Source organism: Dasypus novemcinctus, chromosome 16 (genome assembly GCF_030445035.2).
Source record: "Dasypus novemcinctus isolate mDasNov1 chromosome 16, mDasNov1.1.hap2, whole genome shotgun sequence".
NCBI lineage: Eukaryota > Metazoa > Chordata > Mammalia > Cingulata > Dasypodidae > Dasypus > Dasypus novemcinctus.
The window spans coordinates 9714506-9739097 of record NC_080688.1 but is presented as its reverse complement, the minus strand read 5'-3'; the positions used below and the strand labels follow the sequence as shown (position 1 = coordinate 9739097).

At 35.7% G+C, this 24592-nt stretch overlaps 1 protein-coding gene and 1 pseudogene across 1 annotated transcript; both read left to right on the top strand.

Annotated features, from left to right (window-relative positions):
* Positions 1–403: 403 nt before the first annotated feature.
* On the top strand, positions 404–1320 carry LOC131273702 (olfactory receptor 2L5-like; annotated as a pseudogene).
* An 11534-nt stretch (positions 1321–12854) lies between these two features.
* LOC101418502 (olfactory receptor 2L3-like) lies at positions 12855–13784 on the top strand. The gene has a single exon (XM_004482374.2). The coding sequence runs from the start codon at positions 12855–12857 to the stop codon at positions 13782–13784; it is 930 nt and encodes a 309-aa protein (XP_004482431.2).
* Positions 13785–24592: the final 10808 nt, after the last annotated feature.

Sequence of the window (24592 nt, the reverse complement as noted above, 5' to 3'; positions counted from 1 at the left end):
ACAAAATTATAAAATAATTCATAATATGGTCTAAAATTTATTCATTTACATAGATTTTGGTGCATATATTTTTATTTTAGTATCTGTCCATGATAATATCTGAATTTATGGAAGGCAATAAAACATCTCTATCCTGTATTGTTATTAAACAAAAGTATTTTTCAAAAAAATTATATATTTCTTGTAAAATATATTTGTCATAGGTATTTACTTCCTCAAATTGTACATATTTGTCAGAAAACATGTTTTCTATCAAAATAGATTGCTTTTAGTTCTCCTGTTAAGAATTTTTAAATTTCATAAATGATTTATAGTATGATTAACAAAATAATTTTAAAGTATGTTTATGGTGTACACTTACGTTCTCTTGTATCTGCATCTAAAAAGTGTAAAGGATTTTCTAATGGAATATAATAATCAAACATCAACTCATTTCGATTTATCAGGTTATTGCATACATCAAGAATTGGCCTGTTCCTCTTCACTCTCACCATTTATATATTCCTAATGGCTCTGATTTACAAACTTTCTATGAGCCTCCTCATTATCCTGGACACACTTGTCAACAACTTCCTATGCATTTCCTACTTTATCATCTCTCATTCATGGACATGAATTACATCTCAATCACTGTCCCATAGATGACTTCTAGTTTCCTATTTGGAAAAAAGCTTATCTCTTTCATTGAGTATGGGGTACAGAGTTTCTTTTTGACTTTAGAAGGTGTAGAAGACCCTCTATTCACATCTATGGACTATGGCCATTACATAGATATTTGCTTTCCTTCCTGTTATTCCATAATTATGAACAAACAAGTTTGTGTTCTGATGATCATAAGATCTTGGATCCTGGGTTCTTTCAACACATGTACCCATACTGTGTATGCATTCCACAGGAGATATTGCAGATCCAGGGTTAGGAATCCTTTATTCTCTGTTGTCCCAGCCACGTTGTCACTGGCATTTATGGACACCTCAGTCTGTGAATACCTGTTGTTTGTGAGCACTTCTTTTTTGCTCATGATTCCTTTCATTGGTATTGCATATTCCAGTGACTGGGTTCTTCTTGCTGTTCCTCACATGCATACAGTGGAAGGAAGGAAGAAGCTTATTTGACAAGTATCCAGCTTGCTGTGGTGACTTTCTATTATGCACACTTTCTTTACATGTATCTACTCCCTAATCCCTTTACTGGCTAAGATAGGACAAAGTTCTGGCTGTCTTCTGCACCATCTTCACCCCCTTGCTTAACATTGTCATCTACAGCTTGAGAAATAAGGGGGCTCTGAGAGGAGTGATTCATATAGAATCTTCTCTATGAGGATGTGGGGAAAGATTCTGGCTCTAGATCCAATATATCAGGTACTCATTCACTCGGCAGTGTATACAAATAAAAAAAAAATACACTTTGATTTAAGATAGTGAGTAAAATTATTTTAGAGGATTTTAAAAATAATTTTAAAGTGTATTTGTGTAGTCAAAAGCCAGAATTTTGCTTTTAGTGGTGATATTCTCTATACATAAAAGGAAAATAGTTTCCATTAATACCTAAGCAAATGACTGCTTGTGTTAATATGTAGAAATGAACATGGAAATTGCCCTACTTGAAGTTATTCTTCAGAATAAAAGTGCTACTTATTTGTTACCAAGTGACATGATTAAATTATGAATCATAGCCATAAATACTTTGGGAGGGAAGGGTTTAATTAACAGCAAAATGATAGTTAACTTACATCTATTATAATTTATCTTTATAAGGGCTTACTGTCTCTTCTGTCAACACTATCAAAAGAACTTTGATATATGGAAATAAGGCAAATAACTCCTCTATAATATAGAAAGCCTTACACCTCATAGAGGAATATGACAAATTTATATATTCCAGAACTTGTATTCCAGATGAATTTGGGTGAACTTAAGGAAGTTATTGTTGTTAAGTCCAACTCAGGTATAATGATTAGGCTAGGGAGACTACAATGTTCTTTAGGAAAATAAGATACTACTTCACAATAAGAATATTAAAAGTTGCAGTCTAATGAGGGCATGTTAGGCTACACAAACCTCTCCAGCATGCATTCAAGTTTTACTTACCATGGTTCCATTGGTAATCATCATAGAATATAATCTCTGTCCTGATATGTTTTTCTCCACTCACAAATCCCACAATTCTATCCACCAAGTTCAATAGTGGGAAGTCAACTTCTCTGCACCAGTGTTTATAATAGCTATACCTGCTTAGTCACATATCTAATTAGGGGCCATCAATATTTCCTGTAAAATATTATCAACTTAGATATATACCCTGTGTGAAGTAGCATCACTGTCCAGAAGACTGTGCTTCTGATATACTCTTCATTTCTCTGTGAGCATGTAAGAAGAAACTAGTTCATCTGTTATTGATAGAAAAGGCATGGTTTATCCATACCAGGACAGTGATGGTTGATCAGATGTTAGAGCTGGAAAAAAGAAATGTTTTTTCCCTAAATAGAAAATCCACAATTTGAAGAGATTATATCAATGTGGGTGATTTTTCACTAATACTAAGGGAAACTTAATAGTTTTATTCAATACTAATTCACGTCAAAAATTGCACTGGATGATAATAAACAGATAAGTTTGTTTATTCAAGTACTGTTGTATCAGAGAAGAGAGACTAAAATCAACTTAACTGGGAAAAAAGAAGTGGACACTTTAAAGGGTGGGGTGACTTAGTGGAAAAGCATTGAAGGATATTAAGAGTTGAAGATCGCTGGGATGGGTGAGTTAATCATTGTGTTCACAATTAGAGCCATTTGATTTGGAATGTTTATTTTACTGTAATTAGGCTACATGGATCTCATAAGGGCCATGAGAGAGGAAGAAGGAGAAAAGGAATTCTTGGTTTAAATTTCTCACAGGTACCCATATAGTTTAAGGGTCATTGTTAGAGGGAGCCCAGTCATCTGGGTTCAGAGAGAAGTCTATCTAAATTTTAGACAAGCAACAGGGAATCCAATGCCATCTTGAACAGATCCTTCTTTTGTTAAAGATAAATGAAATGTTTCATTGCTGAAAAACTCAGGTAAATTTATGAGGGGAGTCTAAGGCATGCTCTCATGAAAACTGTTTTACATTATTTCCATAAAATTAGTTGAACCATCTGTTGAGAAGTCATGGTAAAGGTCAATTTTTATAGGGTCAAACAGTTTTAAAGAATGATGTCTAAAGGGAAAAAAAGGACATATTAATATAAATGGATGCATTAAATTCTAAGAGTTCAGAGGATTAAATATTCCTATTATGAATTTATGTTCCTTGAGCTTCTTGATGCTAAGGTATAGATGATTTGATGATGTTGTTGATGACTATGAGTATTTCTCATATTATGGCATATATGATCTAAGTGGTTACCAGACTTTCCTAGTGATCCAAACAGTGAGTTGTTTAAGGGGAAATGCAGCCCATATATAATGTGCTGACACAATTTGTTCTTGAAATACATATCAATTCATTGAGTTTTAGCTCACAGTGATATTTTAGATCCTGGTGAAAAGGCCATCTATAAGACAACTTAGAGAGTATATATGGATCTAGATATTCAGCTTTCAGTATTCCATGATGAAAACTCAGGGGGTTGAGAGGAAAATTGGTAGTTTATTTAGTTAGTTGAAGTAAAATGTTGAAAAATTACATGCAAAAATTGAAAATTTGGTAAGTTTTGAGGATATGTACAAGATGACAAGACCTAATCCAATTTACACACAGTTAACAAAAATGTAAATCCTCTGCAGTTTATGGGGATGTGTAAAATAGCTTAAATACAATGAAAAACACCAATCTCTTTTCATCTTGGTAATTGTGCTATAGCATTCCCTGAAAGGCAAATTTCCCATCTATAGTCAGCTACCATTTGATCAAAGATAAATCCAAGGAAAGGAAGAAATAAGACTGATTTTATAAAATTTTGCCCAATTGTTGACATAAGTGTACAATGAGTTTTCTTTGCAAGAAGGTTTTTTAAGGAATCATAAATTGTAAAAAATTGAAATTCTCTCAAATTTAGGAAGCAGAGCCAAGAAGACATCAGCAGATTACTCCTGAATTACACATAGATTGGGGTGATTTCCTCTGCCAAAATATAATGTGGTTCATAGCCCTTTGAGAAAGTGACTCATTTTACTTGTCTATAAGGTTGGAAACCCCATAAGCTAAGTAAAAGGCTTTTATTTGTAAGCATCATATCTATAAAGTCAGCAATTTTTTCAAAGATGTCTGGTCATATCTGATTGAATGAGCATCATTTTCAAATATGACATTCAAGTCAACGCTTTGGTTATATAACCCGTGTTTCTTAAAAAATCCTGTTAACAAGGAAGAGAGTTCCTTATTGAACTTATATAAAAAATTATGTTATCATAAAAATAATAATAGCCAAGAGTGTCCCCTGCTCCCACCCTGCCTTTCGCTTCCTTACACTTTGCCCACCTGTTCCTCGTAACCTCCCTGTATTATGGCCCTTCTCAGCAGCAGTTTGTGCTGCTGCCTCCCTCTGCCCCTCCTCCCAGCCACTGTTATCTTCCCCCTCCCAGCCGATCGCTGTTCTCCCCGCCTCATTCCAACCGCCCTCATCCCTTATCCGCCCCGGCACAACCTCGGAAACAACCCCCTCTGCCATCAATGGCTTACGTCATAAACCGCAGGTCCGCCCTTGCCTCTGCAGCCAATCCTCAGCTGCCCCGCGGACATGCCCCTCCCACAACCTCCCCGCCTCCATGACACTATAAAACCCCATGTACTTCCCGAATAAAATCAGACCTGCGCATAGACCTCATCTCCGTGGTTTTTCCTCCATCGAACCGCGCGTCCCCCAAGCCTTGAGCCGCCCGCTGCCGCCCCGATCAGGCCGTGGCGTAGGCCCGATCCCCGGCAGCGACTCGCCTGCAGTGACCCGCCTGCAGTGCCGCAGCGGAGGCCAACACAAGAGGTCTTAATTCTACAAGGAACAAAAAGGAATAAACTGTGTAATACAAATATTTCATTTCTGTTAATAAAAGCATAATGTACTAAATGACTTACTGTTACCTTTAATTAAAAGGGATTTCCTTATATCAAGAAATATAAGGTTAAAACCTCACAATATTCTAAACAATTCCCATCATAATCTTGTATCAGTTAATTCAGTCTTATGTAATTCATTTTTATTTATTTATTTATTTATTTTTCTCCCCTTCCCCTCCCCCCACCCTGGTTGTCTGTTCTCTGTGTCTATTTGCTGCATCGTCTTCTTTGTCCGCTTCTATTGTTGTCAGCGGCACAGGAATCTGTGTTTCGTTTTGTTGTGTCATCTTGTTGTGTCAGCTCTCCGTGTGGGTGGCACCATTCTTAGGCAGGCTGCACTTTCTTTCATGCTGGGTGGCTCTCCTTGAGGGGCACACTCCTTTGCACGTGGGGCTCCCCTACATGGGGGACATCCCTGCGTAGCACGGCACTCCTTGCATGCATCAGCATTGCGCATGGACCAGCTCCACATGGGTCAAGGAGGCCCAGGGTTTGAACCCTGACCTCCCATGTGGTAGACGGATGCCCTAACCACTGGACCAAGTCCACTTCCCTTATGTAATTCATTCTTGTTTCACTCAATGTTGTGTTAGTAATATCATGAATTTCATAATATGAATTTCAATTAAAGAAGTGAACACTTTTCCACTAGTACAGAAAATATTAACTTACTCAATTAGTATGAATTCCAAAGAACGTCATTAGGGTTATATGCCTCAGAGTACCTGGTATAGTCCTTTCTATGTGTTTTTGAGATCAGTTCTTTTCTGTTAAAGTCAAAGTTCTCTGAACTGTATCTACTTGCCAGGACTTTCAGGACAGCATCAGCATATAATAAATAAAAGAGTTTAGATGATAATAGACTTAAAATGGACATGGTGAATGATTAGTTTTTGCAAAAGTGAAATATCTGATGAGATTCCCCTAGTAAAAAATGAAACTGAGAAGATAATTTTTTTTAAGAAAAGATTTCCTTTTAATTTGCCATTTTTAACTTTATTTTACTATATTATATCATTAATACATGGAAAAGGAATATGACAAAGTAAGTGTTCATTAAAATTTCAAACTACTGTTTATATTCACATTCATACAATAAAATATGTTTTATGTTCTAAAAAAAAATGGAATGATTCAAAGATATTTTCACACTGATGTTCATAGTGGCAGTATCCAAAATGCCAAAAGAGGGAAGGAGCCAATTGTCTATCTCTATCTTATATCACTGTATCACAGATTGGGGTTTCTTTATCAACACAAGCAAGTTTGATTTTTTGGTTAATGAGCTGTGTGATTTAATGAACAATTCACTGTTATACTGTCCATAGGAGAAAAGAAAACAAAACAAAATGCTCACTGTTCATTATTTAAAATCTACACATTTGTCTCTTCACTCAGGAAAAACTAAAAGGAAGTTCAACATGTCATGCTAAATGCTGTGCTGCACCTGCAGAGACACCTGCCTCTCATTTCCAATGTTTTTTCCACTGGGTCTACGTAAAACAAGGATATTTCAGAAGCACTTCATTACCTGAATTTGCTAGGGAAGGGTCGGGGTTGTGAGGGGTTCACTCAGTTCTTCTCTGACTAAAGGCACACTCATCAAAACCTGCCCCTGTGCCTGCACAATGCATTAATCATTATTTAGGATGATTTGGTCTTGAGATCATGCCCATAGCTTCCATGGTTTAAAATTCCCAAGTCCATCCAGATCAGGGGTTCTTAACATTTTTTTGTTCCATGAACCCCTTTGCCAGTAAGGTAAAAAACACAGGCCCTACTCAGAATATAGTCGCAGATAGTTTGATGGCACTCAACATTGGCATGTCTTGAAATTAAATTTTAGGATTATTTTAAATTGCATTGTTCCTATAATTTCAACACCTGACAGCCAAACACATAGATTAGGGTGAATTCTGTTAAAATGGTCATTTTTGGCAAATATTTATAAATTTGAAATTTTCCATGATATCATAAGACCATCTCAGCCATCCCACCATCCTTTTTGCAGGCAGTTATCCACTGCACTCAGAACACACTATATCAAAAAAAAAAAAACTCATACTAAATACACACTACACTGTGTATTATTTAATATACATATCACACCCATACCAACACATCCCCATGAGAATGTTTTATTGAATTTTCCATTTAAGCTCGTGGATCTCCTGAAATCTCTCCGTGGACCACCTGGGTGTCTGTGGACACTAGTTAAGAACCCCTGACTTAGATATACCTATGTTAATGACCCAAATGAATAGTTGTGAGGCAGGGTCTAAAATGGCTTAGTTTCCTATGGAAATTTTCTCCAATTCCCTTTACCTCCTCTATCAAACACGTATTTTGTCCTCTAAAAATGACATCAATAATGTGCCCTGAGTCCACTAGACTTGCACTCACTTTTAAATTCTAATGTAGGTTTTAAAGTCTTGACTAGGAAATACTAGCTTTTCAAACATGAGGTTTTTCAAAATCAGTGCACTTTGACTTTAAAGTTTTTGATAGGAATTTTTAAAATTCAAATCTTTTCAAAACTGCTGAAAAGCAAAGAAATTTTATATTGGCCCTACATTACTTCTCAAGTGGCACATGCCACTGCTTCACTTACTGGAGACCAAGAAGACTATAACAACATTTAACTTATTTGCTACACACACACTCAAAAGCATTACTGCTGTATTTTCTAAGCATTATCCCACCATAGTGAATAACACTGTCTTCCCCTACTACCTGTTCTAAGACATAGAATGCTTTTCTCCTGAATGTAAATGCTGAAGAATGGAAAAAGTATTGTTGAAAATAAAAAGCAACAGATAAATACAAAAATAAATAAATAAAAATGTAGTATATTAATGGAAAGGACAATTTCAATAAAATGGAAAAATTGTGAAAATTAGTCATATGAAAATAGCCAAAAATAACTCCTAAATTCTGTCATATTTTCAGAATTTCTTAAGAATTTCTGTTGATGTAGGTATAAATACTGATTTATATATAGATACAACTATTATGTAGATATGTATTTGCATAAATTGCTTCTTTCTACCACTGAACTGACCTTTAACACATATGTAAAAACATCTAGAAAACTTATCAGAAATCCTTACCAACCCTGGCCTGAGGCCATCTTGTCTTATTACTCTACATCATTCAAGTCTCATTGGACATTCCCAAGGGAACACAAACAGAGTAAATAACACAATCTATGTCTAGGTAATGAGCCCTGGAATTCTGTATGCCCCCGAATCTCCAAAACAGTATCTAAATTGTTAAGAGCAAGGATGAGAGATGGACATGGATATCGTTAGAAAAATATCAAGGAGGCTTACTTAAAAAATGGCATTATTCTTGTGATGACTCAAAGACCATTATGAGCTGACCAAAGAAGTGAATTTGTAAACTGGAAAGATATTAAAAGGTATTAATTCTATCTTTCCTTTTATTCATCAGATAAGAAAAGAGATTTTCATCCTGTGCTTAAATGAACTTTCATTAAAATTAAGAACCCTGTTTTTAAGGTATTAGCATAAGTCATTTATAAATTCAAGAATCTTATTTAACATTGGGCTTTCAAAGGAAGATTTCATTTGATTAAAGTGGATTAATACATATACATGCACACATCACACATGCACACACATACATATATAAAAAATAAATGACTCCATGATCAATTGTGCACTTTTCAAGACACGAAGAACTTTCATACCTGAAACATGTCATGCAATTCTTGAAAGAACTAGTGTGATTGAGATTGACCATGAAATGATAATGAAGGTAGTGAAATTGAAAAAGACTGCAAATACTTGATTTTATACGTGATTGAGTTTCTTGAATTTATAGTAAATAAGACTCAATCCTATCCTCAAAGTTAGGCTATTCGTGGAAATATGGTAATTTGAAAAAATAGCTTGTAATATGTTATATAATAAAACTTTACATGAACTAAAATGAAACCTGAAATGACAGTATAATTTATTAGGCCATAATTTTAAAAAAGAAATTTACTAGAATTTATTTATTTATTTATTTATTTAAGAACTTGAAGAATAAATAGGATTTATGAGGGAAGGGAATGTGCATTGTGTCACAAAGGGGAAGAAATGTGCAGCCAAGTCAGAAATGCCTTAAAATTGTGTTAGTAGCATAGACTTGTCTTCTCCAGGAATACAAGTATTTTCATACATGCATGTGAAGTAATCACATTCATATTTATACTCTATATTGATCCTTTAGCAATGTGGATTACTGTCTCTATCAAATGATTCTGGATTTAATGATCAGTTTAAGAAATGAATGGCATAATCTATGTTAAAGTTGGTACAGTTTGGAATTAAAATTTTGAAGTTCAGTTGAAGGGACTTTGGCTACATTTCTTTTTACACTATTTAACAGAAATATTTAGAGTATGAAGAGCAGACAGCATATATTGTTTCGGAGCTAACTCATATAAGTATTGTCTAGATTGGAAAGAGATGAGCTAACAGGAAGAAAGATTGCAGTGTCATAATGGATTCAAATTTAACTGGGTCTATCAAAAAATAAATCTAACGCTTAAGGGTGCCCATCTTCAACAACAATTTGTAGACGGGAACATTTTCTAATTGCAGATTTTATTCTGTCAATTGGCAAAGTGTGGCTACATGGCATCCAAAGTTATCTTATTGCTGCTTCTACTTGCTGTTTGCCGTGTATGAATTATCTTTCTAATTAAATATTTGGATATTATATATATATATATATATAAAATCTATGTGTCTAGATTTATATGACAATATAAAAATGGAGCTTATTTGGAGGCAAAATACGAATGGCTAAAATTATCTGTGCAGAAATGAAATATCTGAATTAAAAAATATCACTAGCAATCATAGAACTAATGAATATTTTATGGTTGTCCATTCTTTTTTAAAAACAGATTGCAAGAACTTATAGTGCTTTGTATTTTTAGATTATATTTTCAACTAAGGTTTTTTTTTTTTATTTCCTGTAAACATCACTAAACTTCCAATGAAATAATCATATCTGCATTAGCTACCTGGAAAAGCTTTTGTGAGAATCAAATTGTATGGGATATGAGGAAATTTTGAAAACTACATCATGGTATAATTTTATTGGGTGACAAGAGCATGAAAAATTATTGATGTTTATGTTGATGGTGATGACAATGGCTGTGATAAAGTTGGCAAATACCACAGCAACTCTTCAATAATGACTTTGGCTTAGACATCTTTTAAATAGTCATTATATATTATCTCTTATATATCTTGTAGAAACCCATGTCTTTATACTTATTCATAAGAGGCAGGCTCAGAGAGTTAAAATCACCAGTATCTAGTGAGTTACAGAGCTAGAATTGGATCTTGTTTTGATCCCAAACTCTCATCAGTTTGCTATGCAATGAGACAGAATAAATCCAACACATTCTGAAGAAAAATTCAATTTTAACATTTTCTCCCATATTTCCCATTTTCAATGAATAAGAGAATCTTCTAATGCTTGGTTCCTAAATACCTAGTACCATCCCATAAGTTAGAGCACTGTGGAAAAGGAAATGTCACCTCTCTTCATCACCATCTCCCACTACTTATTTCATTCTCTTGACATAGCAGCATATCAATTCCCATCTTAGGGAGAATGGCTATTTTCTCTTCTAGAGTTTATTGCCTGAAATATTATTGTAAAATATATTAATTTTAATTGTCATATATAGATGTATACATATATATTTCTTCCCATGTTATGATTAATATTTTAATATTTCTCAATAATTTTATGATCTTTTCTATACCTGATAGAAAGGATTTTAATTTAGATGTTTTCTGAAGAAATTTTGAATTTTCAAAGTCATATATTTTAATCAAATTTTTCTCATTTATTTTTATGTCCTTTGCAAATTATTGAATATTGTACCTCGTACTATTAACTTCTGAGTAAATATTTTGCTTTGATCATTTTTCTCCATTATTATTTTGCAATATGCATTTCTAGGAACACCCATAAACACATGTCAGTCCTATGTAATTTCTGAAACATTCCTTTTTTTTTTAACATCCTTCAATATTTAATACTGCGGTTGTTGTGCTGCTTTATCTTTCTGGGATATTTTCTTCACTTTATCTTTTAAATTTTTCGTTGAGTCCTTTATATCAAGTGTTTTATTTTAGATTTACAAGAGCCATTATTGTGACCTCAAATTTAAATAGCATATGATTTATATTGCACATCTAATAGTTTCTCATGCTTTTCTGAATATATTAATTTCTTTTAAAAACTTTCCTTCCTGGTCTGCATTTTCCCACTAATTTTTATTTCAGTGTGTATGTGTTTGCATGTGTGCTTGTGTGTCAATGCATTTGTATTTTTATCTCCCTCATTTATGATGGAGACCTCCACAAAATTCTGCTACTTTTGGTTCTCAGAAAATTTTTAAGATTGCAGCATTAAAAGTCTTTTGGACATGGTGTGTAAAGAATACCCTAAGATGGTCTTCCCTATGGAAGAGAATTCCCCTAAGAAGATTCATCCAGAAGGCTCTGCTGTCTTTGCTTAATTCTTCTTCCTTCCCAAAGATTCTGATTTCTTTCATTACTCATTATCTTCTCTTATTCTCATGCAATCTTTTTAAAAAATAATAACACATTTATATCTGCATCATAATGTTTGTCGGTTTTAAAATAGTTGATAATTGTGTGTGTTTAAACTTATCTGGAATTTGAAAGAGCTTTATAAAAAGTAAAATAATGAAGAATTAGGAATGATTAAAAATGTAACATAAGTAATTTAAAATATTACCTACACATAAAAGGATCAGAGAAACAGAATATGTTTCCTATCTGGGAAGAGCTGGAAAAGAGTCATGGAAATGAATGTGCCATAAATTCTTTCAGGCACGAGATCTGATTTAAACAAAATATTCAGAAATTGGATATGGGGGGCAAAGGAGAATACACAGTGGAGTGAGTGAAAATTTAGAATATTAATTAATATCACTTTGTTTAAATTGTACTTGATCATAAGTATTTATGGCATATTTTAGAATAAAAGAGTCACGCAATGGTGCATGACTTTTTAGAAACTTGATTTGAATTATTTGAATTTGAATTGAAAGGAAAATTCAAGAATAAGAGTGGAAAGATTGATATAATTGTAGAGTTAAGTCTTAAAATGTGAAGATAGAAGAAAAAATATCATCTCCTAAGGGATATACATTTTTTTAAAGGTACCAGGTTGGGGATTGAACCCAGCCAGCATATATGGAAAGCCAGCACTCAATCACTGAGCCACATTGGCTCTCCTGAGTTGGATTTTTTGTTTTTCTTCTTGTTCCTGGTTGTTTGTCTGTTTGTTTGATTTTTGGAGGCACTGGGGTCTGACTACCTTTGCGGAAAACAAGTCTCAACCACTTGAGCCATATTTGCACCCTGGGTTATACAATTTTATTCATAAAGTGGGTCTATAATTTTTTAATTTACATTGCTTTCAAAATATAAGGCTTAGGTGTATGCCTCATCTTGATGACAAGAAGGCAATAAAACATCCATATAAGCTAGTTATTATAGAAATATTTCTCTTATATCTCCAAAAAAGTCATAAAATATTTTGTCATATATGCTTGCCTCCTCAAATTTTTATGAGACAAAAAAATGGCATTTTTCTGTTTTCAAAATAGATAAGCTATTTATTCATTGTAGAGATGTAGATTTTCATAAATAATTGTCTGTTGGATTAAAGAATTAATCTAAAATATTGTTTAATGTTCTATACTTTATTTACTCTTCTGTCTACCTTTAGGAAAACCCCAAATGATTTCCAATGGAATATTATAATCACACATCAACTGATTTCATCTTATTGGGGTTGTTTCCACCATCAAGAATTGGTCTGTTCTTCTTTATTCTTGTCATTCTCATTTTTGTAATGTCTCTGATTGGCAACCTTTCCATGATCCTCCTAATTTTTCTGGATGAACATCTTCACACCCCCATGTATTTCCTACTTAGTCAGCTCTCACTGGTTGACCTAAACTACATCTGCACCATTGTTCCCAAGATGGCTTCCGGTTATGTATTTGGTAACAAGTCAATCTCCTTCATTGGGTGTGGGGTTCAGAGTTTCTTCTTCTTGACTTTAGCAGGTGCAGAAACTCTGCTCTTGACATCAATGGCCTATGACCGTTATGTGGCTATTTGTTTTCCTTTACACTATTCCACCCGTATGAGCAAACAAAGTTGTGTGCTGATGATCACAGGATCTTGGATAATGGGCTCTATCAATGCTGGTGCCCACACTGCATATGCACTCCACATCCCTTATTGCCAGTCCAGGGACATCAATCATTTCTTCTGTGATGTACCAGCCATGCTGACTCTGGCATGTATGGACACCTCGGTCTATGAGTACACAGTGTTTGTGAGCACTACTCTCTTCCTTGTGATTCCTTTCATTATTATAGCATGTTCCTATGGCCGTGTGCTCCTTGCTGTTCACCACATGCAGTCAGCAGAGGGGAGGAAGAAGGCCTATTCAACATGCACTACCCACCTCACTGTAGTGACTTTCTACTATGCACCTTTTGCTTACACCTATCTACGTCCAAGATCCCTCAGATCTCCAACAGAGGACAAGGTTCTGGCTGTCTTCTATACCATCCTAACCCCCATGCTCAACCCTGTCATCTATAGCCTAAGAAACAAGGAGGTGATGGGAGCCTTTAGAAGACTGATTCAGGGAATTATTTCTTGAAGGTGTTGACAAAATTTACTGCATTAAATCCAAAGACTCAGGAGCATGTACAGTCAAAAGTATATTTAATTTATATATATATATTTATATAGATAGATGGATAGATAGATAGATTTATTTATATATTTCCATGCTCAATTGGCAGGAAGTAAAATTACTATTAAATATACATAAAAATTTAATTTTGACCAGAATAATTATATATATCCCCAAACCATATTTGTTTTATGTTTTGGTTATTTTTCTAGAAATGTAAAGTTCATATATATCCCACTAATTTATGCAATATAGAATTTTGTTAAGTTATGTAAATGAAAATGGAAACTTCCTAACTGGAAATCATCACTCAGCATCGTGGTTTTCATACAATTTATATTTCTTTCAATGTGTTTAATTTACAATAGAACTATAAATGCTTAAGGATGGATGATCTAAATGGAAGGAAAATAATCTTCATTTAATTATATTATAATATAATTTTAATTGATGCATATAAGTATTTTCCTCAGTTTTAATGTGACCTGGTAGATATAAGAATTTAATGGAATTCTCTCTGGTGAATTAGTAGTCCTCACACCACTTGAAGAAATATGACAAATTTATGCTTTACATGATGGCCCCTTGATTTATCTTGGTGGTACTTCAGGAAGTGACTCATTAACAGGTCTTCCTCTGGTTCAATATTAATCTCTGGAAAGATATTCAAATTTTGCATCCTGAGTAGCCACAGATACCCTTATCATTCTATTGTACTAGGCTGGTATACGAGGTCAATTTATCTGCACTGTTCATATGTTTAAAAATTTCCCACCTATAATTTTAATCATATAATACCTAGAAAAAATAGGCATTTAATCTTATTTATGTATCCATTTTATATGATGATTCATTAATTTCTACATGTAATTTCTCACATTGCCTTGGGACTTCATAAGTTTGATTATTATGTGTCTCAGTGTGAATAATTTTGACTTTATCTTATTTGAAGTTTGGTGAAATTTTTGTATGTGTATTTTCATGACTTTCATCAAATTTGGGAAGATTTTTCCTCCACATAATTATTGCAATCAGCTTTTAAATTGTTCACCAAGAAATACTGAAGATTTTTTATGTTTTATTTTTAGGAGCTTAAATTACATAAAAGTTACATAAAAATATAGAGGATTCCCATATAGCCCATCTTCTCCCCGCCCCACACTTACACCCATTAACAGTATCTTTCATTAGTGTGTTACATTTGCAACAGTTGATGAGCATATATTGAAACACTGGAATAAAACATGGTCTAGAATTACATTATGCTTTATACTCTTTACCACAAAATTTTATGGCTTTTAACAAGATGTACAATGGCATGTATCTGTCATTTCAAAATTACACATAATGATTCCAATGTCAAAGAAATGTCCCATGTTACCCATTTTTCACCTTCTCCCTTCCCTCAGAACCTCTGGTGACCACTGTCTTTATATGAATGTTACAAATTCTTCCATTACTAAAATAAAAATTAGTCTGCTTTAGTCCATAGTTGTAGTCATCCCTTATATCTGTTTGTTCCTCTGCCTTGAGAATTTTGGGATGGTAATTCACACTCCATTTCTAATTGAGATGAAGTTTAGATCCCATCGGACTTATGGATGGAGGTCTCTTGCTTGCATCTGCAGATATTTTGCTTCTCGGGATTAGTATTTCCATCATCATCCTTCTGTTAGTTGTCCTGAAAGAACCTGATGAACTGGAGAGTAGGTGTTGCCTGAGTCTCTGTTAAAATTCAGGGCTCACCTGACATATGAACAGCCAAATGCATCATTAATTAGTGCTTGGTATTAATCCCTCCATACCAGGGAGTCATGTCCCACATTTGGGTAAAGGAGTAAATTTATATGCAGAATTTTTCTTAGAGAAAGATCACTTTTAAACAACAAGGAGGCATTAAGGATATAACCCTTAGGCAATATATATATATTACTAGGCCTTGTTTTGATTTCACAAGAACAAGGTTCATAAGTACAAATGTCAATATCAAGGTATTGGCCCATTGATCTGACCTGCATTGCTAGAAACTGCCCATGCACTGCAGAAATTCTAAATACTCAGTTAGAGAATGTAGGAGTACTCCCCAGGATTGGAAAACAATATGCTGTCAGTTATTCTGTGTGTCTCCACCAACTGAAACAACACCCCATGATCACATGAACACACTCACAGTCCATAGAGTTATGCCCAAAGTTCATCCCCCATCACAGACAGCCAGGACCAGTGATACTCCCCTACTACATTTGCAGCCCCTCTGTAACCCAAAACCTCACTAAAAACAAAATTTAAAAAAAAGCAATAATAAAATTAAAAATTAAAAATTAAAAAAAGGAAAAGGAAAAAAATAAAATAAAATTATTTTCCATTATGCCTTTTTCAGCATAACACCTCATCTTACATGTGTATGACAATTTTTTTCTGTATGATCTCCCAGTGTGCTATATATTTTCCACTTTATTTTCCAAGAAGATTTACTTTACTGAAAATTCACATAGAAAATACAGGGATTAATATATGCCCTGCTCCCTCCCCCCATATTTTTTCCTACCAATAAAATCCTGTGTGCTTACAGACATTTTTTTTACTCAATTAACAAATATGGAAGCATTGCTACTAACCATGGTCTGTGGTTTACATTATGGTTTACCTTTTACACTGTATGTTTTTATAGGTTCTGACAAAATTTATAATAGCCTGTATCCATCATTACAAGATCATGGGGAACAACTGCAATGACCCAATGATGCCCAATATTCCATCCATTCCTTCTTCCCCCTCCCATCAGGACATATGGCAACCCATAAGTTTCAAGTTTTGAAAAATATGGTTTTTATTTGCATAGGTTAATATTTAGTGCTTGACAGATTAGTCTGTTTCTTTTATTGGGCATTGTGTATGTACTCAATATATTCTTGCCCCTCTATTTGAGAATGTAGCTGGACCCCACAGGATGGGAGTTTAAATTTTGTTGGTTTATTGTGTGGGCCTCCACCAACTGAGATAACATCCTCTGCCAAATGAACACATTCATCTTCCAAAGAAGCATGCCTCAGGTGAACTCTTTCCCACATATCCCTCCATCACCAACAACCTGCACCAGTCACCCTTCCCAGCCCTATTTGCCAGAATAAAAGCAAAACCATCATTGTACTGTAGTTTAAATATTTTTCCAAGCCAATATTATGCAGTTTTGACAACTGTAGCTTTTTTTTTCTAGTTCCCTTGCCATACTATGTGAATTTTATTTTTTTTGTATTTTTACATTTTATTTTATTTTATTTTTTTCCAAATTCTACTCAATTTATTCATTTTTTAAAAAATATTACATTAAAAAAATATGAGTTCCACATTCACCCCCACCACCCCCACCCACCACTCCCCCCACAGTAACACTCTCCCCCATCATCATGACACATCCTTTGCATCTGGTGAGTACATCTCTGGGCATCACTGCACCCCATGGCTTGTGGTCCACACCATAGCCCACACTCTCCCACATTCCATCCAGTGGGCCATGGGAGGACATACAATGTCCGGCAATTGTCCCTGCAGCACCACCCAGGACAACTCCAAGTCCCGAAAATGCCTCCACATCTCATCTCTTCCTCCCATTCCCCACACCCAGCAGCCACCATGGCCACTTTTTCCACACCAATGCCACATTTTCTCAGTTATTAACCACAATAGTTCATGAATAGGATATCATTAAGTCCACTCTAATCCTGACTGTATTTCTCCTTCCTGTGGACCTTGGCTTGGTTGTGTCCATACCACATCTATGTCAAGAGGGGGCTTAGATTCCACATGGATACTGGATGCAATCCTCCTGCTTTCAGTTGTAGGCTCTCTTGTCTCCACGGTGTGGTGGGTGACATTCTTCAACTCCATGTTAGCTGAGTGGGGTAAATCCAATAAACCAAAGTGTAGGAGCTGAAGTCTCTTGAGGCTCAGGGCCTGGCTATCATATCGTCAGTCCAGAGATTCAGATCCCCTAGATATATCTTAAACCCCAGTACCAACTACAATTCCAGTAATGTAACAGGAAAGGCTGTGAAAAGAGATCACATCTGAGTCCAGCTCCATCACGCAGAAACACCATCTCCAAATAAGGGCCAACTGACATGGCAGTGAACTCCATCTGCCATGACCATACAACTTGTGGGTCTCTTTAGCCCTCAAAAGAACCAATACCTGGGGTTGTATCTACTTTATCTGTCTCCAAAACTCTGCTCAGGTGTGCATAAGGGCAATCCTTCTGAGAACCTCCAGACTCTTTTTTAGAGACTCATAGCCATATGAACTCATTTGTCCTTTCCATTTCCCCCTCAATTTAGGTCAAAAAGCATTTTTAACTCCTGTTATTATATGTAGACAGGGATATTCTGCTGGTCTGCATTGAACCTTTAATTCAAGGTCATTTTCTAGTTACATCATCAGCTGGTACTTGGTAGTGATCCCTCAGTGCCAGGGAGGCTCATCCCTAGGTGCCATGTCCCACACTGGGGGGAAGGCAGTGCATTTACATGCTGAGTTTGGCTTTGAGACTGGCCACATTTGAGTAACACAGAGGCTGTCAGGAGGGAACTCTTAGGCACAGTGCTGCTCTAGGCCTTGTTTTTATTTCAGGTGTATAGGCTCACAAGCATAGTCATTAGTATCAGGGGCTCATTTTTGTACCCTCATTCCTTCCTGGTCCATACCATTGCACCTGGGGGACTGCTGCTGCTCCCCTAGTGACTGTGACAAGCCCCCCCCCCGCCCCGCCACCCAGGGACCCAGTACCCCCCCCAGCTGTTGTTTTTAATTGTTTCCACTATGAGTATATCCAAACATTTCCATGCACCCTGGACACATGCCCTGTAAAACTCCCTGTCAACCATATATTGCCTGTCAATAACATCCCGTACCAGTATTCCTCCACTGCCATTGTTGAACCACTCTGTGATCCAAAACTTCCTGAAAAGTGAAGCCCAATGTAATGTCAAGTTCCCTTACTAGTAAAATGGCATATAGCAATGAGTTTAAAGGTTAGATATAGAAAACATATTGATTTGGAAAAATTCTACATCCTATCTTTTTCTTTTCTTTATTACTAATTATTGAGTTTCTCTTCACAAGAGGCCTAGATCACAGTAATTCATCTATACAATATACAGTATTCCCATATATCCATTATAAAACCTTTTCCATTCCACAGTGTTGCTGCCTCCCTTCACCCCTCCTCCTAGCCTTTGTTATCTCCCTTTTCCAGCCGTTGCTATCCTTCCTGCCAGTCCCGTCCACTTAGCCAACTCATAATCTGCCCCCTTTCTTAATCACCGCCTACTTCATAGCTGCCTACACAGTTCTGCCTATCCACTACCGCCCCGTAGTTTACCTGCCCCAATTCCTACCCCTCCCTTGACCCGACCTTATATAATCAAGTGTGTTTCCGCAATAAAGTAGACTAGCTCATTCTCACAGGCTGTCTCCGTGGTTTTTACCGCGCGTCCCCCATGCCTGGAGAACCTAGGCCTACGCGCTGGCCTAGGGGCTCACCGCCGAGCCGTGGAAGCCCGCCCGGTCCTCGTGGGTTGCTAACTTAGAATAGCAGCCCACAGCAGGGGTTGCTAACTTGGAATAGCAGCTCACACCACAGCAATAATCTTTTAACTTATCCATATCATATTTACTGAATCTGATGTGCAGATATTGAGAAAATAGCTTTCAAACAAGGTAACATTTGTGTTTACATTGTGGTTCATACTTTAGGCTATACAATTTTCTAAGTTTTTAAGTTATCCTATGTTTTATATTATGCTTTACATTATTAGTCTGTCTTCCCCTATATGGTTTTGGTGTAATATTACATGTTTTATATCCATCCTTGTGTACTCTTGTGAAACACTTCTTTTGCCCTCACATTTATTTTGGTTGCATCTATTCAATATCTATTTCCTCCTCCCCTTGGGCCCCACAGTGACAATCAATCTTCATTTCTTGAGGAGCCATGTTCAGTGATACTTGCAACAGTGTTTAGGGCTTGACTTGCTCAGCTGCCCTAATGCCCTGGGAGCCACCCTTTCTCTTGAGAGATACAGTGCCCTCTATTTGATGGCATTAGTCCTCCCCAGGATGTTGGTCTACTTTCACTCTCATTATAAGGGTCTCTACCCAATGGTATCACCCACTCTGGCAAAATGAGCATTCAGATATTCCCTAGGAGTCTGTCCTGCATCAGATTATCCCCTTTGAGTATCTTAAACAGGTAACTTTCCTCATTATATTTTGAAAAGGTTTTCTCAGCATTTTACTTTCAACCAACACCTGACAATCTCCTATGTTCGTATGTTGCCCATCCCTCCCCCCAATTTCTTGGGCAATATTACCCATCCACCCTTCCCTAGCCCCCCTCAAACCCGCAAAGTCCCACCCAAAGGTAACCCTATGCCTCCATTTTATCTCTTCCTTGTGCATATACTTTACCGCCAGGTTATCATAGATTTCGTCCATGTAGATGTCAGCTTACAGCCTTCCTCTATCCGCCGATTTCCTGTAAGCCTATCTTCCAGTCTCTAGCTCTCTGAGGCAGCTTGCTTATTTCATATCATTGAGGTGATGTAGTATTTGTCCTTCAATGCCTGGGTTGCTTCACTCAACATAAGGTTCTTAAGATTCATCCATGTTATCATGTGTGTTTGTAGTGTATTTGTTCTTAAAGCCGAGTAGTATTCCATTGTATGTATATACCACATTTTATTGATCCACTCATCTGTTGATGGGCATTTGGGTCAATTACAACTTTTGGCAATAGTGAACAATGCTGCTATGAACATTGGTGTGCATATATCAGTTTGTGTCCTTGTTTTCAGTTCTGCTGGGTATATACGCAGCAGTGGTATTGCTGGGTCATATGGCAAATCTATGGTTAGTTTTTTGAGAAACCGCCAAACTGTCCTCCAGAGTGGTTGGATCCTTCTGCATTTCCACCAGCAGTGGATGAGTGTTCCCATTTCTTCACATCCTCTCCAGCATTTGCATTCTTCTGTTTTATTCATAGCTGCCAATCTTACAAGAGTAAGATGGTTATCTCATCGTAGTTTTGATTTGCATTTCCCTGATAGCTAAAGATTTGGAGCATTTTTTTTCATGTGCTTTTTAGCCATTTGTATTTCTTCTTTGGAGAAGTGTCTGTTTAAATCTTTTTCCCATTTTTTAAATGGGTTGTTTATCTTTTTATTTTCAAGATATAGGAGTCCTTTATATATGCAAGTTACAAGTCTTTTACGGATATATGGTTGCCAAATATTTTCTCCCATTGTGTAGGTTCCCTTTTTACTTTCTTGACAAATTCCTTTGAGGTGCAGAAGGCTTTAATTTTGAGGAAGTCCCATTTATCTATTTGTTCTTTTGCTGCTCATGCTTTTGGTGTGATGTTCATGAAGCCATTTCCTATTACCAGATCTTATAGAGGTTTCCCTACACTGCTTTCCAAGGTCTTTATGGTCTTGGCTCTTATATTTAGGTCTTTGATCCATCTTGAATTGATCTTTGTATAAGGTGTGAGATGGTAATCCTCTTTCATTCTTCTACATATGGATATCCAGTTCTCCAGGCACAATTTGTTGAAGAGGCCATTCTCTCCCAGTTGAGAGGGTTTGGTGGCTTTATTGAATATTATATGGCTATATGTATAAGGTTCTATATCAGAACTTTCAATTTGGTTCCACTGGTCTGTGTGCTTCTCCTTATGCCAATACCATGCTGTTTTCACTACTGTAGCATTGTAGTATGTTTTGAAGTCAGGTAGTGTGATTCCTCCAATTTTGTTTTTCTTTATCAATATCTCTTTGGCTATTCGGGGCCTCTTTCCTTTCCAAATAAATTTCATAGTTAGTTTTTCTAGTTCCTTAAAGAAGGCTGTGTTGGATTTTATTGGGATTGCATTGAATGTGTAGATCAGTTTTGGTAGGATAGACATCTTGATAATATTCAGTCTTCCTATCCATGAACAGGGAACATTCTTCCATTTATTTAGGTCTTCTTTGATTTCCTTGAACAGTCTTGTAAGTTCTTGGTTAATAAGTTTTCTACATCTTTAGTTAAATTTATTCCTAAATATTTGATTTTTTTATTTACTATTGTGAATGGTATTTGTTTCTTGATTTTCTCCTGATCTTGCTCATTATTGGTGTACAGAAATGCTACTGATTTGTGCACATTGATCGTATAACCTGCAACTTTATTAAACTCATTTATGTGTTCTAGAAGCTTTGTTGTAGACGTCTCAGGGTTTTCTATGTATAGGACCATGTCATCTGCAAATAATGAAATTTTGACTTCTTCCTTTCCAATTGGAATGCCTTTTAAATCTGGTTCTTGCCTCAGTGATCGAGTAAATACTTCTAAGACAATGTTAAATAGAAGGGGAGACAGTGGGCATCCTTGTCTTGTCCCTGACTTTAGAGGGAAGGATTTTAGGATTTCTCCATTGTAAACAATGTTAGCTGTATGTTTTTCATATATACTCTTTATCATGTTCAAAAAATTTCCTTGTATTCCAATCTTTTGGAGTGTTTTTATCAAGAAGGGGTGCTGTATTTTGTCAAATGCTTTTTCTGCATCTATAGATTTAATCATGTGATTTTTTTTCCTTCAATCTGTTTATATGGTGTATTACATTGATTTTCTTATGTTGAACCATCCTTGCATACCTGGAATGAATCCCACTTGGTCGTGGTGTATAATTCGTTTAATGTGTTGTTGAATATGATTAGCAACTATTTTGTTAAGTATTTTTGCGTCTAGGTACATTAGAGAAATTGGTCTGTAATTTTCCTTTCTTGTTGTGTCTTTGTTTGGCTTTGGTACTATGGTAATGATGGCATCATAGAATGAGTTAGGCAATGTTCCTTCTGTTTTGATTTTTTGGAAGAGTTTCAGCAGGTTTGGTGTTAGTTCTTTCCGGAATGTTTTGTAGAATTCACCTCTGAAGCCATCTGGCCCTGGGTTCTTCTTAGTTGGCAGGTTTTTAATGACTGATTCTATCTCTTTACTTGTGATTGGTTTGTTGAGATCATCAATTTCTTCTTTCATCAATATAGGCTGCTTATGTGCTTCTAGGAATTTGTCCATTTCCTCTGAATTGTCATTTTTTTTGGAATATAGTTTTTCAAAGTATCCTCTTATGATAGTCTTTATTTCTGTGGGGCCAGTGGTGATATCTCCTTTCTCATTTCTTATTTTATGTATTTGCATCTTCTCCCTTTTTTTTTTTGTTAGTCTCGCTAAAGGTTTGTCAATTTTGTTGATCTTCTTGAAAAACCAGCTCTTGGTCTTGTTTATCTTTTCAAGTGCTTTCTTATGTTCTATTTCATTTAGTTCTGCTCTTATCTTTGTTATTTCCTTCCTTCTTCCTCCTGTGGGATTAATTTGTTGTTTTTTTCTAATTCCTCCAAATGTACACTTAGCTCTTCAATTTTTGCTCCTTATTCTTTTTTGATGTATGAATTTATTCCTATAAATTTCCCTCTCTGTACTGCTTTTGCTGCATCCCATAAATTTTGTTTTGTTGTGTTATCATTATCATTTGTTTCAAGGTAGTCATTGATTTCTTTTGAGATTTCCTCTTTGACCCACTGTTTTTCTAAAAGTGTGCTGTTTAATTTCCATATCTTGGTGTGAAATCTGGGCCTCTGGCCTTTGCAGATTTCCTGCTTCACTCTACTGTGGTCAGAGATATTATTTTGCATGATTTCGATCTTTTTGAATTCATTAAGTCTTTCTTTGTGGCCTAGCATACGGTCTATCTTGGAGAATGATCCATGTGCACTTGAGAAAAATGTATCTCCTGCTGTGTTTGGGTGTAATGATCTGTATATTTCTATTAGATCCAGCACCTCTAATATACTGTTCAAATATTTCATTTCTTTAATTATTTTCTTTTGAGATGTTCTGTCCAGAGTTAATAGTGGTGTATTAAAATCCCCCCCTATAATTGTAGATGCATCTATTCTTTCACGTAGTTTTTCCAGCATTTGCCTCATGGATTTAGAGGCGCCCTTGTTAGGAGCATAAATATTTATGATTGTTTGTTCTTCTTGAGAGATTTTCCCTTTCACTAATATGTAGTATCCTTCTTTGTCACTCACAATTGTTTCGCATTTAAAGTCTATTTTGTCTGTTATTAAAATAGCTACTCCTACTATTTTTTGGTTATTATTTGCTTGTAAGATTGTTTTCCAACCATTAATTTCAGCCTACATGAGTCTCTAGGTCTAAGATATGTCTCTTGTAGACAGCATATAGATTGGTCATATTTCCTTATCCAATGTCCCAGTGTGAACCTTTTGATAGTTGAGTTTAATCCATTGACATTCAGTGTTATTACTTTCAAGGAATTATTTATGTTAGCCATATTTTGATTGGACTTGTGTTTGTCATATTTTGTTTGTTTTTCCTTCTCTCTTTGTCTTTTTTGTTGCTCTTACACTCTCCTCCAACTCTGCCTGTCCTGTTTTTTCCTTTCTTCCTGCAAAACTCCCTTTAGAATTTCTAGGAGGGGAGGTTTCTTGTTGGCGTACTCTTTCAATTTTTGTTTATCTGTGAATATTTTGAACTCTCCATCATTTTTCAATGCTAGTTTAGCTGGATAGAGTATTCTTGGTTGGAAATTTTTTTCTTTTAGTACCTTGACTATATCATACCACTGCCTTCTTGCCTCCATGGTTTCAGATGAGAAATCAGCACTTACTCTTATGGATCCTCCCTTGTATGTGATGGTTTGCTTTTCT